Source organism: Phyllopteryx taeniolatus, chromosome 1 (genome assembly GCF_024500385.1).
Source record: "Phyllopteryx taeniolatus isolate TA_2022b chromosome 1, UOR_Ptae_1.2, whole genome shotgun sequence".
NCBI classification, from domain to species: domain Eukaryota; kingdom Metazoa; phylum Chordata; class Actinopteri; order Syngnathiformes; family Syngnathidae; genus Phyllopteryx; species Phyllopteryx taeniolatus.
Genome location: NC_084502.1, coordinates 19,163,189 through 19,179,277, shown reverse-complemented (window position 1 = coordinate 19,179,277; position 16,089 = coordinate 19,163,189). Strand labels below are relative to the sequence as shown.

At 41.8% G+C, this 16,089-nt stretch overlaps 1 protein-coding gene across 18 annotated transcripts in view; it reads right to left on the bottom strand.

The window, feature by feature from the left end:
- LOC133480251 (protein unc-80 homolog) overlaps positions 1–16,089 on the bottom strand; it is a 72,852-nt gene that overhangs the window by 6,125 nt on the left and 50,638 nt on the right. For 12 of the 18 annotated variants that reach the window (XM_061778030.1, XM_061778031.1, XM_061778036.1 and 9 more), the window contains 18 exons: positions 15,409–15,674; positions 13,234–13,368; positions 13,005–13,143; positions 12,760–12,856; positions 12,508–12,678; positions 11,586–11,678; positions 10,628–10,846; positions 9,935–10,165; positions 6,645–6,768; positions 4,946–5,071; positions 4,119–4,242; positions 3,806–4,012; positions 2,681–2,865; positions 2,426–2,591; positions 2,174–2,353; positions 1,875–2,022; positions 832–888; positions 112–193 (listed from right to left, as the gene is read on the bottom strand). In XM_061778030.1, coding sequence (XP_061634014.1) covers positions 112–193; positions 832–888; positions 1,875–2,022; positions 2,174–2,353; positions 2,426–2,591; positions 2,681–2,865; positions 3,806–4,012; positions 4,119–4,242; positions 4,946–5,071; positions 6,645–6,768; positions 9,935–10,165; positions 10,628–10,846; positions 11,586–11,678; positions 12,508–12,678; positions 12,760–12,856; positions 13,005–13,143; positions 13,234–13,368; positions 15,409–15,674 — 2,750 coding nt within the window. The other 6 variants (XM_061778056.1, XM_061778159.1, XM_061778101.1 and 3 more) reach the window with 4 other exon arrangements.

Here is a 16,089-nt window from a genome sequence, read left to right as displayed (position 1 = left end):
AAATAATTCAACTTGTATCTCAAAGCACCCCTGTACTCAATCAGTCACAATTGAGTATTTTTACTGGTGGTGAGATGAAAATACCCTTGTAAAAGTTTTGAAAACCTTTACCTGTCTGAGGCCTCTCTTCCTCCCCAGTGGAGGCTGGATGAGTAGGTTTTGCTGACCGGGTTCGCTCTGTACACTGGCAACCCTGGTAACAAACGGGAATACTCATACATATAACACGTGTGCGACTGAGATGCAATAACAGCAAAACACAACAAACTACACACAACAATAATACTGCTGGGCCACCCCTGCACCAATCCTTTGATCACAGATGCTATTCTACTCACTCACAACACAACACACATAGTTTGTTATGATTCAAACACAACAGGGGATGGAGGGGGGCTGGAGTAGCAACCTTGTATGAAGTTTCCTTGGCGACTAAGGATGTAGTTTGAATCAGAGCTCTCAAAAAACAGAAAACGGCTAACATGTGCTGGGGTTGCTACCACAGTTCACCCCCTTGCCCCGACAGATTGGTATCCACAGTTGGACGCCCAGTTGGATAGCGCAGCTGATGAGCTGAGAAGATGAGGGTCAGTGCGGCACTCGAGGGGTGTGGGGAGGAGACAGAGACAAATGCACAATTTACTGACAGAGAGAGAGAAACAGGTAAGTGGGAGCGGGGAGTGTGACGGGTCGAGGTGACTGGACTGGATGTGGATGGGTGATCATACGGAGAGGCAGCCATTAGAGGAGGGCCGTCTGGAGGCCGGGTCCCTCCTACTGCTGGACAGATGCACCGGACACATACAGAAAGAGGGTTGGGGGGCACTGTACCTAGAGAGGTTACCCTCCTGCAGAAGGCCCTGGGACTCATCTAGCACATTGGGTTCACTGTAAAAAGGGTGGGTGGGAGGCGGAGGGGGAGAGCGGGAGTTTTCGCAGTTAAGTCCACATCCATCAGCACCCACATCACCTCATGCTGACTAGGGACAGCTGCAACTTTTTTGACATTCTTGCCAGCAGCTGCTGAGTCAGAAAACATTGTGATACACACTGAAACCAGTGGTAAGATGTAAGTGAATAAAAATACTTTGTTCTAAAGCAGATTTTTCAGGAATCTGTACTTTACCTGGGCTTTTATTTTATGATGACTTTTTATTGCCTACATTTGAAAACAGATCTCTCTAGTCAGAGGAGGGTAGCAACGAGCTACATTTACAGTATTAAAAATAACTTTTTGGATGAATTGTTCTTTTGAGTTATTTTAATACAACATCCTTTTTACTTTTACTTGAGTATTTTTGTTATAAAGAAACACTAATTTTACTCTGTTAGACTGAGCTACAGTCCCCTTGCTGATTTTATTTTTTTAATTGCTTTTTTTTGGTTCGTCAGGGAGACTTGTGCCTCCTCCTGTTCGACCAATGCAGCCTAACCACTGGTGAAGTTTCACTCCATTTCACCAATCAAACAGAGCCAGGAAGTCACATGACCACATACAAAGTCTCCGTGGTGCCACACAAAAGCAAGGTTTTCAAAGTGACTAATAAAAAAAAAAACTTGGCGTGTGATTTGCAATCAGAAGATGCACAACACTGCTAGCCTTACATACAGTATAATCTGTTTCCCTTACACCAGGGGCGATGCTAGGCCTATTTTAGGGGGGTTTCCCAGACACCCCCCATTCCTGCTCTGATTGAAAAAGAATAATACATCAGAAGTTTTACTTTGACTTAAATACAGCACAAGAGTTGAATCAGTCGATTTTTTTTGGACACTATGATCAGTCCTTGCACTTAAGTACAGAGTGTGAGTCCTTTAGCCACCTCTGAGCGAAATATGACTTGGCCTCTTCACAGCATAAGACAAATTGTTACCTGTGGCTGGGCAGCATGGTGGTGCGGGGGGCTTCGGGTTGCAAAGTAGCTGAGCCGGTGGCATGGCTGGAGAATCGGCGTTCTGATATAAGCCTGGGCAAGAACGCCTCATGCTCACTCACTACACTGGGGATACTTATCGAGTCATCTGGAGGGAGACAGCACCAGAGGTCATGTCATAAATACATGAAGTGAGACTCACACTAATCACAAAACGTCAGGGATATTGAGCTTTCTGGGGGCAGAGACGTATTTGTGACTGCAAGTGAAATAACAATGCCAGGTAAAATGGCTCTGACTCTCTTCGTCGTCCTCATCGGTGCGACTGAGTGTGTCTTGCGAAGGCTGGCGGGATGGCTGGCTGTCCTGTTCCCAAACTGTGCCAGTGCCTGTGTTGGAGCGCGACATCGTGGCCAAACTGAGGCGGTAGGCCGACGTGGAGGTGCCTACTGTGCTGATGGATGTCTTGCCCTGGTACGCTACAAGTAAAAAGAGTGGTTCAGAACATGCTCAGAGGTACCAGTTAAAGCGTTGTAGTGAGAGATTCTAACCAGAGCCACTGTGGACAGCCTCCTTGAGGATCTTGAGTTCATTGTTGAATTCGGCAAACAGCGAGCTTTTGCAGAGAGGTCGCGGGATAAAGCGCCGCTCAAGCTGGTCGGCAATGTGGTGACGTGCCGTGATCTCTTCCTGGGAGTCGGCTGGCTGCGTCAATAACTAGATATCAGCGGAAGAAAATGCCGGATGATGGTGAGGAAATGAAAGCGACTGAAGCAAAAGAAGGAACTCTGGCACGGTTGCTTCACCTTGCACTGTATGAAGGGCCTCAGTAGGACAAAGATGGGGATGCGGGTTCGCACGATGAAGTCAATGAAGTCCCAGAAGGCAAGGCCGCCCACTTTCCTGAGAGCCATCTCTTTCACCTGTAGACTTAGACGATACCACTGGTTCCCCAGAGAGCGCTCGAAGCACACTAAAACCACTTTCAGAGCTGTGGATGCAAGAAAGGTGAGGGAGAATGAAAGGAAGGACAGCAAACAACGCAATTCACCAGAGGTTCTCAAACCGAGAATTTGCCAAATTAATTTATATATAAATTTTGTAGTATCATTTAATATGCAGACCTACATATTATTAACCTGATAGCACAATTGTCAAAGTAATTTTGAAACTTATTGTCACAATTTCAACAAAAAATTCCAATGTGCTCGCCAAAAATGTAGGTTTTTTTTCTTTGTCTTTGTAGATTCTCAGTCATTTAGGTCATGGTGAGCCGCAGAGGTTGAATCGAGGTAACTGGACTTGTCTTGATTGTTGAAGTTATTTTTTTTCTTCTTCTTCTTGTTTTCCAAAACTGTTCAAATATAATTTAGGCAACCATGCTATTATGTTAATGAAATGGGGACAGGCACAACAAAAAAATAAACAAAACAAATACGCCTTGCTACCATAGCTTCGGGCCAATTCAAAGCTCTGATATAATTGTGCCATATTGTCAGTTTTTGTTTTTTTTGTTTTTTAAAAAAAGGCATATTTTAATAACTCCTATTTTTTGCGAACAAAGGTGTTTTTTTGAAAAATATCTTTTACAGAATTAAAGTTGCAATATTATGAGAATAAAGTTGTATTTTTGAAATTCACCAGTAAAAATAAGACTTTCTTCCCTCGCTAAGCTTTGACTAATATTTTATTCTGACTTTATTGTCATAACACTACTACTCTGAAAATATAAATTCATTCAAACATTGCAGCTTTTTTCACTGAAATAGGCAGCTTTTTAATTCCTATGGCTTTTGGGAGTACATGCAGTAGTTATATTTAATTGCTGTTAGGATAATGGGGTGTTCCTTGGGAAAATGTCTCCTCTGTAAGGGGTCCCTGGACCCAAAAAGCTTGAGAACCCCTGAACTACATCATCATTCAACTCATACCCAGATACGCCGCCTGGCTGGTTGACTCAGCCAAACCCTCTCTGCGCAGGTCTTTTCCTGTGTCACCGGGGGTGGAGCAGTGAGCCGGCGAAGCGTCCAGCATGAAGTTCTTGGTACGGGAAGTGGAGATGATGCGCGGCGGCAACAGAATGTTGATGACAGTCTGCAGCAGCAGGAAGATCTCCGGCTGGTCCAGGTGGGGGCTGTCTGTGAGGAACACATTCGCATACTGCAAGTAAAGATCCATCACTATTTTTGTTGCATTCAGAAATTCGGGCCTAAATTTCAAAAAGCTAAACGTGTAAGCTTATACCTTTGCTTCCTGACCCGACAGTGAGTACAAAGGGGATTAGCAAGTTTAACAGCATCCCCTCTCGCCTCTCCTGATTGGTGAAAGGTGAGATCACATGGCTGAGAGGGAAGTCTTCCTTCAAGGCCTGTAAGAAATAAAAATATTAACTTATTGTGGTCAATTAATTGTCTTGAGATACAAGTGACAAATGTTCTGCTTTGACTTGCGAGCGCAGATTTACACTGTATCGTGCCAGTGAACTCAACACAACTCACTTCACAATAAGCAGCACTGTGGTAAACAGTTCTTTAAAAAAAACAGGCTTCAAGCTGTTTATTGCCACTCCCAGTTGAAGTTCACTATCACACTAAACGTGAAACAAAGAGAATTAATTACACCTTGTCCATTCAAAAGAACCACAAAGCTAAGCCTTTCAGTCTGCTAGCTTAATGCTAACACTAATTAGAAGAAGAAGAATCACCTTTATTGTCATGAACATGCATGCATGCACATGTTGCGGTGCTACAACCCTTAAGCACCGGACTGAACACAAACGGTGCAGCAACACAATATGGTCTTTATCCTCTGCGAAGAACGACTAATATTAGTTCCCTACTGATGAGCTGAGAGGAGTTGAGACAGCTCAATGAACAGTATACTGTACCCTTCTGTGTGTCTTATACCAAACCAAGGTGACTAAGGCGGTCACACCACAAAGAGCAGCACAATGGCTTCTTTTAAATTTTTTCAAATTATGTAATTACTGTATGTTTTTATAAAATACAATATCATGGAGTGCTAGTTCTCTGAGTGGAGCCTTGTTTCCTGTGTGGTATGAAGAACCGTACCTGGATTTGTAAAGCAACCAATCGGACCACCGCTGTACTGAAGGGGAGCGGCGGGGAGAGGTAAGGGCTGAGGTGGAGCAGAGGTAAGCCGTCTGCCACGCTGGATGGGCCCACCACACCCATAACCTGTCGGCAACAAAAAAAATGCTTAAAAAAGAGGTGTCAAAGTCATTGTAGTGTAGGGGCCGGACCAGTAAAATCAGAGCATAATTAGTATAAATAATAAGTTTTGTGTGTTTTCCCCTCTCTTTTAAGCAAAGCAATACATGAACTATCCTTTTACAAAGCAGTAAGAACAACCTCAGACGTCTTTCACTCCATGTGCATGGTATTTCTCAAAACCTAAATTGACTCCCGAACTGTACAAACTAATGTGAGAACTATTGTAAATGTGTAAGAAAGGAAGTGATCACCTGCACTGAATAAGCATAAACTAAACGATACAAACAGTAAAATCATACAAAGATGCAACTTACACACATTAATGTCAACTTTTTGTGCTCGAGGGCTACATTGGATTTTTAAAATGGACAGATGGGCCAGGTCATTTGCAGATAAGGGCAAAAGAAATGGTTAAAAAATGATTTACTCTAATAATAAAATAATACTGGGTTCTTTAAAAATATTTTATTTATAATAAATCTATTAACCATATTTTATTATAGATAGATTAAACAAAAAAAATGAATAAACAATTTTTAAACAATAAAATATTTCTGATTTTAATGATTATTAATGAAGCAATTATTGAAATTTTAAGATTTCAAATTTATAAAAACATTTCAGTAATTTTAATAAAATACTAAAAATAAAACTACGACGACAACGATTACTACTACCATTTTTAAATTAATAAATCAACCAATGATTTAATTTGATAAATTAATAAAAAGTAAATGATGAATACAAATGTAAACTGGTTTATTTTACACACAAAATTTATTCACATTTTATAATGTAATTTAAAATCAACCAAAATTAACTTGAATAACCAATTATTAAAAACAAACAAATCATTGTTAAATGTATATGTACTGAATTGTATTAATATTCAATCAACCAATTCTAAGAGAAAATATTACAAAATAGATAAAATGAAAAAATACATTTAATCACATTTTTAGGAAAATAAACTTAATGCAAAAAAATGTTGACTTGATAAAATGAAATATGTTGAGATAAATGATTTTTACATCTATCGCTTGCAATCCTGTGAAACTATTTTTCTTACACCATAAGAGCCATTTCACTGTGACTGTGACTGTTCTCACAGGCAGACACATCATTGCATAACATTTGTACCGACATCAGCACAAATCCACCATGTTGACTGAATATGAAAAGCAATAGTTTATGAGAAATTAGTTCGGGAATCCCAGCATATTTTAGATTTAGTTGTGCCTCAATATCGATGGGATTGCGGCGAAACGGACGAACCGTGTTTGCTTCACTTGGGAGGAGACACGTAGAAAGTCAGGATTGACTTTACCTAAACTGCTAGGCGAGCAGACTCCATTACCATGGTAACTGATTCGGAATTCCTCTTCCCCAGCTCTTTGGAACGGAATGATCCGGCTTTTCCTTCATCTCAGGGTCGTAACCTGCTTGCTGGAATACCCCCCAGATTGAACTCCCTAGCAGGCCCATTTCTTAGAAGCAAACAACAACACGGACAAGCACAACCTTGTGCTCTTCGTACCAGGTTGACGCAGACGTTGATGAGCGAGCGAAGGTGCGGGAGGAAGGAGATGATTGGCTGCCGCTGGAGAGTCAGACAAATGCCCTCAATCAGGTTGCTGGCTGCCTCCCACTCCACCTGTCTCCTGGAAAACCACAGAAGCAAGCAGCGCAGGCCGCCACAATCCCCACCCCCCACCACAAACACATAGTCAGACCACACAAATGCTGAAAGATGCTTGCAGTTTCCAGAATTCCCTCCCATAATCAATCAAATTAACATTGGCGGCAAAGACTGAGAAGCTCACAAATGTAGCATACAGTGCAGCAACAGGCCCTGGTGTGATACATACAACATCTGGGTCTAGTCTCAGTCATGGAACTGTACTTTTATCAATCTTAAGTTTTGCAGTTCTGCATATTATAGTATGTTCCTGGTCTAAGTTCCTGCTTGTGCACCTGCTATGGATCAAGAGATCAGAAGTGTTTTTGTGTGTACTCATATTCTTCTTCATCATCATCATTATTTAATATGCTTTTGTTTAATGTGCTAAATAAGATTCATCATACCCAATTGTTTTAAGGAGAAAAACATAAAAAAATATTGATATAAAACTACCTTTTCTGTTCCAGTATTACCGTACCGTACCGTGAGCAAATAAATATCCATAAAGGCCTACTTGTGATTTTGGTTCTGAAGATACTGGATGGATGGATATGAATGAACTTGGCTAGCCCATGGACATTCAATGCTTGCTGGTTATCTAGTTAGTTGGAAGTGGCTGCTAGCTGCCTGCAAAGACTATTAGAATTGCGCTTCCTTGTCACATTTTAACATTTCAAACGTAGCGCACCATTTCTGCTCACTTCATGCTAATATTGACAACAACAACATTGACAAACTTTGCACATGCCAAAACGTTTCTCAAGAAGCAGACATTTTTTATTCTTCATTCTAGTGACATCAATGTATGGTTCATCGTTATGTCTGGAAATGTTTACTTCCCCCCTCTAAATAAAAGATTTTACTCAGTGAAATCAAAACATCTCTCTGTTGCCAGGGTTACCTCGCATAACCACAGTTGATGTTAATTCAAACCCAAATATGATTGTGGGAAAATGCTGTTGAGGGTCCACTGTTGAATATTGTTGGAGGTATATAGTAATTAACTCTGTACTGTAGTGTAGAGCTATGATGGGACATACTGTATAGTACCAGGGTTGGCACTGTGTAGTGAAAGCTCTTAGCCAATGTGGCTAAAAAGTATCAAAATCTCCGAGCCACACTTGTGTGTAGTTAGCCACAACATCACATGTGTTTATTTGGCTAAACCTTTAGCCACACTTAGCCAGTCCTCGTTAGTGGGAACTAAGCCGATGAGTTTTAATAATGTGGGCCCAATTAAAACTACCTACTCATTCATTAATCGGAAGTAGGGCTGAATGATTTGGGAAAATATTCTTAATTGCAAGTTTTTGTTTGTTTCTTTCTTTTAAACAAATATTGCGATTGTGAGATACCATGTGATTTTTGGGGAGGAAGTTTGTTATTTTCAGCATTATTCATTAAACAAGAACTCAATTCGTCTATCGTATGACAAACACAACACTGGATGTAGCCAAGAAATAAACAACTCTTTCCTGTAGGCCAGGCCTAAACGTTATGATGAAATTAATACTATTGGATTGTAAAACTAAAAACCTTCCATCATGGTAGAATATTGACATTGATTTAAATTCATGCCTTGTAAAAATGTAATACTGTATAATGATGCTCTTGTCAGTAGCAGTAGCACTGCTGTCAGTGTCAGCAGAGTATAGAGATAAAGTAGAGAGTGAAATGAGTGATGCTTTTCATCACCAAGATGTGCGTAGAAAAGCGGTTTAAATGGTAAACTATATTAAATGTTAATTAATGTTCTTACCAATTAAAGTAAAATGATTGAGGTGATTCACTTATTTGATAATCCTCAAGAAGGATCTTAAGGACTTTATACAGAGTTTCCTTAAATGTAATATTTTTAATTGGCGACTGGTTAGAGCGTTAGCCTCACAGTTCTGAGGACCCGGGTTCAATCCCCGGCCCCGCCTGTGTGGAGTTTGCATGCTCTCCCCGTGCCTGCGTGGGTTTTCTCCGGGCACTCCGGTTTCCTCCCACATCCCAAAAACATGCATTAATTGGAGACTCTAAATTGCCCGTAGGCATGACTGTGAGTGCGAATGGTTGTTTGTTTGTATGTGCCCTGCGATTGGCTGGCAACCAGTTCAGAGTGTACCCCGCCTCCTGCCCGATGACAGCTGGGATAGGCTCCAGCATGCCCGCGACCCTCGTGAGGAGAAGCGGCTCAGAAAATGGATGGATGGATGGATGAAGATAAACAATATATAGCCAGGAGTGAACCATTTTACGAAGCCGGGGAAAAACTAAACCATTAACACCGTTTACACACCGCAGAATGAGGGCGGTCACTTTAACTTTTATCAGGAAGGGCTTCTGAATTTTGACACATGCAAATTTTGATTCGCCATAGTGGCGAACGTGGGCAATATTCGCTTCGCCACATTCTGTTTCCATTTTCCATTGGCGAGGTGGTGAACGGGCAGCGCGAACCTTAAGTATAAACCAACTTGGCATAACATTAAGTACCTACACAATCCGATGAGGTGCAGAATAAGAGCATTATTTTAAAAAAACTGCCTTTACAAAGATGATGTTCACTTTCGACTGACTTGAGTTACTCATTTAACAATATATTTATTATTGCGGTTGTAGTTAAGTGGATTAAGCGCTGGTGTCAATTGCACTGCATAATACTGAGAGCTGTTCAAAATAATTGACCTCCTCATGGAGCTGAAGGAGGTAAACAAAATAGAAATAGCTAGGTTGTATAGGTGCACCCAATATTGTGTCTGAACATTGTTTATTACGGTTGATTTGGGAGCATGTTGTGGAGCTCTTTGCGATGGCGTGGGCTGTTTTTTGGGCTCATGCTCATCGAGTTAGCCAAACCTGCTTTAGTCCATGTAGTGTACTTTCGCACAAAAATGGGATTCTGGTCTAAACCCTTGTGGTTGTTTTGCTTATCTACAATAAAATCTAAATAGTTTCATGGCAGAAGACTTGACCCGGTTGGCTATCCACATGTGACCGCACAAAAATACATCACAGCAACGCATACGGGACAGCACCCACGGTGGCAGTGCGACAGGACAGTGCCAAGAAGCCGCATATCTACTGTACACACCACGGCACTGGCACAGCACGATACACTCACGTGGATACAGAGAAAGTAAAAGTGGGATTGAACAGACCTGGTGCATAATGCCTGTGGGCGAGCGCACCTGAGCGTGGGCATTTTGTGGATCTTGTTGAACATGCGGTCAAGCCTCTTGAGTATGAGGATGAGAGCGGGACGCACGGCCTCAGAAGACCAGTCGGTGATGGGCAGCATCTCCATGATATAGCGGCGCAGGCCTCGGCTCTCCATAGTCAGGGTATCGTATGGCGCCAGCTTCAGCAGAGCATGGGCGATCTCCGCCAGCCTGGGAAGGACACACACAAACACACAAATCAATTGTATTTCAGTAAGCGCCAAAAGTTATGTCAAGGCACTTTACACATTGAGCAGGTCAAGAACCACACTTCTCGCACAAAACCAATTGAACCCCACATGAGCAAGGAAGAAGAGAGGCAAGGAAAAACTCCCTCGAAGGAAAAAAAACCTCCCAGTCTGTCTTGGCCGGTTGGGTTGAGATGGAGAGTCAGAGTAAAGGGACAGAGGGCAGAGAGAAAAAAACAGGTTCGAGGGATTGAACGACAGGGTCAGGGACGAGAGAACAATGGGCACAACAACAGCTGTATCAACAACAGTCATAGTCCCATTAAGACAGCATAGTGGACGATAATGGTCCGCTCCCAACACCATCGTGCCCAGCCACGCCACCACCAGCGACAAGCAGACAAAAGTGAAGGTGCATGTCAGACAGCGTTGTAGTCCTAGTCACCTCATGTGGGACTTGATGTCAAGCAGCTCCAGAGCAGTCACGCGCGGTTCACCAGCTACATTCTGCAGGATCTTTAGACGGGGCCCGCAGTGTTTGTAGAATTCTGTGCAGATGTTTAACAGGGACTCTCGCGGTCGGCGGAACTCCTCCCTTGCGATGCGTTCATCCAGCTCCTCCCTCGGCATGCCCTGGCCCTCCTCCAGCAGGTGGAGGTTGTCCCTGAGCGACACGTATCAAAGTACATAAAGACCTCATTCAAAGCTAGAGTACTACATGGACTTATGAGTTTAATATGTTCCATGTCCATGCTTGCAACTCAAATCACTTGTATCTCAAAACCTTTCCTATTGAAATAAATGGAAACGCTAACAAGCCGTACCAGCCCCCCCAAAAACACATTTTGTGATGTGTTTTTAATAGCACTGTATAGTATTGTACTGTATATAAGCACACATTAATAACAGTAAAATAGAATGTCAAGAAATAAACAGTTTATACTTTATAAATTTCACTGAACTTAATCTTTTTCAGTTTTGCATTTTTGCTACACTTTCCTCACTTTCAACAGTTTCTCCATATTTTAAAATCGACAGAGGCCCACACCTTAGAGATTCTTTAAACACCCTTGTCTGGGTGTTTATAGCCTTTATCGACTCGTGCTTCAGTTTTGTACATATTACGCTTGTACTGCTTCGCCAGGTACACACACATTGTTCATATTCCATTACCTCAACCTTTAATTAGATGGACATCATCCACTTCTTCTCAGCACTCACTTTTTTTAGGACCCATGATTAAAAAAAAGAAAGAGACTCATTTTCACAACAGATTACGTTTTGAAGTTCGATGCTTCCATCAAGGTGCTAAATGGCTGAAGCTGACTCCCAAGTCATTTTTTTTGCACTCAAGATACGACTGTAATTAAAAAAAAAAAAATAAAACATCATCATCCTCTGACCTTGTGTTGACTCCTCCTGACATGGCATGGTTAGCAGTGGTTCCTCCTTTATGGCCCTGATCACAGCGGGACATCTGTGGCGCTGTCATGGGCCTGTTAACAGATGTACTGTTAAGCAGAGATGGGAGTAAGTCATGCAAGTCCTAAGCAAGTCTCAAGACTTAACCTTCAATTGTCAATCAAATCCCAAGTTACGTTGGCAAAAATCAACCAAGCCACTAAATTTCAAGCAAGTAAATACTTTAGTTAACCCATTTGTAAATCAAGTAACACATTCACAATTTACATTTACAAAACCAGTCTCCCTATAGTCTATTATTGTCTCTTTTCAATTAAACGCATAACCAACATTAAGTTTAGTTTATGTTTGACCTGGTATCAGTTAGCTAAAGTTTGAAGTCATCATAGCGTACGTGTTTTGTGGGGTTTAGAGTGATGGATTTAGTTATAGATCGTAGTCGTTGTGTCTCGTCTCTTTTGTAAGCCCAGCATGTAGCCATTCTGTTTTTCCATCTTTTTTTATTTTTATTATAAAACAATCCTTAAATGCAAATTGAATAATGTCTCCAAAATATGTGTTTCATGATGTGGCCTCTGCACACAACATCATAGCATAGGCTACTAGTGGGTTACTTGGTTCACATGCACTACACCAAAATTCACTTTTCTTTCAACACCCCTAAAAATGGCACACTATCTTGAAGAAGCAAATTTTCAAATGTAAACAGGCGAGACTAGTTAACTCGTGTTGAAAAAGCTTAGGTCAAGTTAAGTGTCCCGATTCCTAAACCAAAGTCAAATCAAGTCTTTCATAACTTTAGCCAAGGAAGTCCCAAAATCGTTGACTTAAATCTGACTTGAGTCAATAATGTGACTCGAGTAAATAGACAAACCATGGACCAGGTGGGGATAAGAGTGGCACCTTGTGAGGGCCTCCGAGCTGTAGAGCAAAGCCTGCAGTGATGTGGCCAGAGCGGCAATAGCTGCGATCTCATCCCTGGCTGCAGATGCTGACTCCATGGTCATTGTGTTGCTCTTCAGCTTCTGGAGGTAACACGGCACCAGGGCCTCCAGCACCATCAGCATTTGAAGACTGACCAAATTATTAAATTGTTACAAATTTAAGCCTGATATAAAAAAGGTCTAATGTAACGTTCAAAAGGATGGAATTTACCTTCTGAAGGATTCGGGTGCATAGGCTACCACGGTGACGCACAGCTTGATGGCTTCACTAATAGAAAAAGCCAAGTCCTCATTACCATAGCAGAAATCTGCAACAAAAGGAAGGTATATATCAATATCCACCTGTACATTTCTTAATTTGCAGTCATTGTTCAAATGTGACTAGAGAATGTAATGAATGTACAACCCACGTTTTGCTGCATATCTGCAAAATGAAACAACAGTGTCAGAGTTTACCCAGCGAACGCAAAGGTTTCTCAGCCTTAACCAGCTCCAATGCATCCAGGGCATCCAGAGTCTCGCCCTCCAGAGAGACCAAAAGGTCAAACAGACACTGAGATGACACGCCCTTGGAAAGGCCGCTACTGGTGCTGGTCTGAAGACAGAAAGGTTTTTGTAACCAAAACTGTATTTACAAGTGTACAGAAACATTTGAATTTGGAGTGCTGCAGCTTGGTGACCTTACTGTGAATTCCAGCAGTGGCGCCACACTGGCAAACAACTGTAGGATGAAGGGCTTGCGGTGGAGGATGTAAAACTGCCGACAGCAGAACTCAATTCCCTGCCTCAATAAAGGGTTGCCTTCATAGTCTGCATAAACCTGCCCCCATAACAAGTATATGTGAGATGTGCATTTCATTTCAAAGCTTTACTTAAATATTTCTTGATCATTTTACTGAGATTGTAAATGGTAACAACAGTCTTGTGTTTGAATGACTATTGTAGAATATTACAGGAGTATGAACAAGACAAACAGTGTTTTCTTTATTTTTTTTTTATCTATATGTAGAACATTCCAGGAGTATGAACAAGACAAACTGAAAGTGTATTTTTAATCCATTAGTATCAGCATCACACTAGTTCATCATCAATCCTAAAAAAAAATGAAAAAATAAATTTCCCCTAACTTATTTTTCCCTGCAACAGCTCACGACGTATTACATGAGTAATACCACGCACACAGATACATACAGTATCCATAGTGAACAACAGATCTACCTGTAATCAGTCAAACAATGCACATTCATCGAACACTTGGACAAGATTCCAGCATTTGTCTCTCAAACACCACACACATACCTGTACATAAACGCACCAACACGTCGGTAATCAGCAGACCGTCACTCAAACCAAGCAGTTCTCACAGTCATGTCAGTCATAGTCTTGTCTTCAGTCTCAAATACCTTTTAAACCTTTTTCGTCATTTTAATTGCTGTAAAGCACATATTACATTTTTAATGCATAAAAGGTGCTAAGTAAATTTGCTTTGATCATTTGAAACATTGTTTCAAACAAAACTGTTACCATTGTGAGTGCAAACAAATCATGGTTTTGAACTGTGTTGTGAATTGCGCATTTTCACAAAATCGATATTGCCGCTCCTCACAGTAAGTAGTTAACATTTTGCTTTTCACATTTGTGTTAATTTATTCATATCAATGGAATTAACCATGAGTTTAACCAGAATTTTTGATTTATCTAGTACCAAAAAAAACCCCCCAAAAAACAACCTTGGTTTATTTAAAATTTTCAATCAATTAATGCATTTTAAATGCCAAATGTCCACTAGTGAATAGTTTCTCCATCCATCCATCCATTTTCTGAGCCGCTTCTCCTCACTAGGGTCGCGGGCATGCTGGAGCCTATCCCTGATATCATCGGGCAGGAGGCGGGGTACACCCTGAACTGGTTTCCAGCCAATCACAGGGCACATACGAACAAACAACCATTCACACTCACATTCACACCTATGGGCAATTTAGAGTTGTCAATTAACCTACCATGCATGTTTTTGGGATGGGGGAGGAAACCGGAGTACCCGGAGAAAACCCACGCAGGCACGGGGAGAACATGAAAACTCCACACAGGCGGGGCCGGGGATTGAACCCCAGTCCTCAGAACTGTGAGGCAGATGCTCTAACCAGTCATCCACCGTTCCACCTGAATAGTTTCTCGAAACCTTAAAAAATGACAAATAACTGTCTGACATTTCGGGTGATTCCTCGATCACCTTTCCTTAGGCCCCTGGCCAAGTTACACCATCCCCGGCCTACTGTAGATTTGTTCAAGCAGTTCCAAACTGCTACACCTTAGGTCTCAGACCAAACATCTACAACATCTAATGTGGGGAATAGATAGATAAAATAGATAATAATTCAGACAAACTGAGCAATAAACACTTCACTTGACCAGTAGCACGTTGCCTTTCAAGACTGTCAATGAAGAGGAGCCAGTGTAAATCTTATTGTACAGATATTCACTGGCTCTGATAGAAAGTGCAGTGATGTGTGGAGTAGCCATCGCCTGTAATGAATCTAAGTGCAGAGTAAAAAAAAAAAAAACAGCTCAGTGGTTTTAATGTGGTGAGAGAGGCATGTCTATAGATACAATAACATCACCACGATCCAAAACTGATAGACTGCTTCGACCAGCCGATTACTGCAGAGTAGGGGGGAATTTCTTGTGTTATGGTACAAATATAAAATTTACGGTACTTGGGAGTGCATCTATGAGTTTAAAATGTTTAACTTTTTGGTCTAATCAGATGCCTAGATATTTGTATTCCGTGACTTTTCCAATACTGTTCTCAGATTTTAGTTTTAGGGGAAAAAGCTCAACAACTTCAACATGCGCCTAATACCTGTAGCATGGTTGGCAGGATCCACTGATAACCGCTCAGTGAGAACAGGTGATTGAAGTGGACCGCAGTGTTGATGGCAGTTGCCGTGTGCTGCCTGAGGAGGGCGCTGTCCTCCGGGTGCAGCAGCAACGCCCCATTAAAAACGTTGAGGAACAGCATCATCTCGTCTCCCCACGGGTACTCGCTGGGCATCCCCAGGAACATCTCTTCAAGGAGCTTGATCCACAGCACCTTGTGAAGGGTATCTAACCCGAATAGCTCCTTACCTGAAGGACAAAGAGGCAGATATTAAGAATATGTATTCACAGTAAACCACTGCATATTTGTAGTTCGCTCTTCACCTCTGTTTTTTCTGTGGAACCTATCCTCAGCTATCCATTTTTCATACCGCTTATCCTCACTAGCGTCGCAAGCATGCTGGAGCCTATCCCAGCTGACTCTGGGCGAGAGGCGGGTACACACTGAAATGGTCGCCAGCCAATCGCAGGGCACATAGAAACAGACAACCACTCGCACTCACATTTACACCTACGGAAATTTAGAGTCTTCAATTAACCTACCATACATGTTTTTGGGATGAGGGAGGGAACCAGAGTACCCGGAGAAAACCCACGCAGGCACGGGGAGAACATGCAAACTCCACACTCTACTATGTTTAGAATTTTCAACAACACACACACA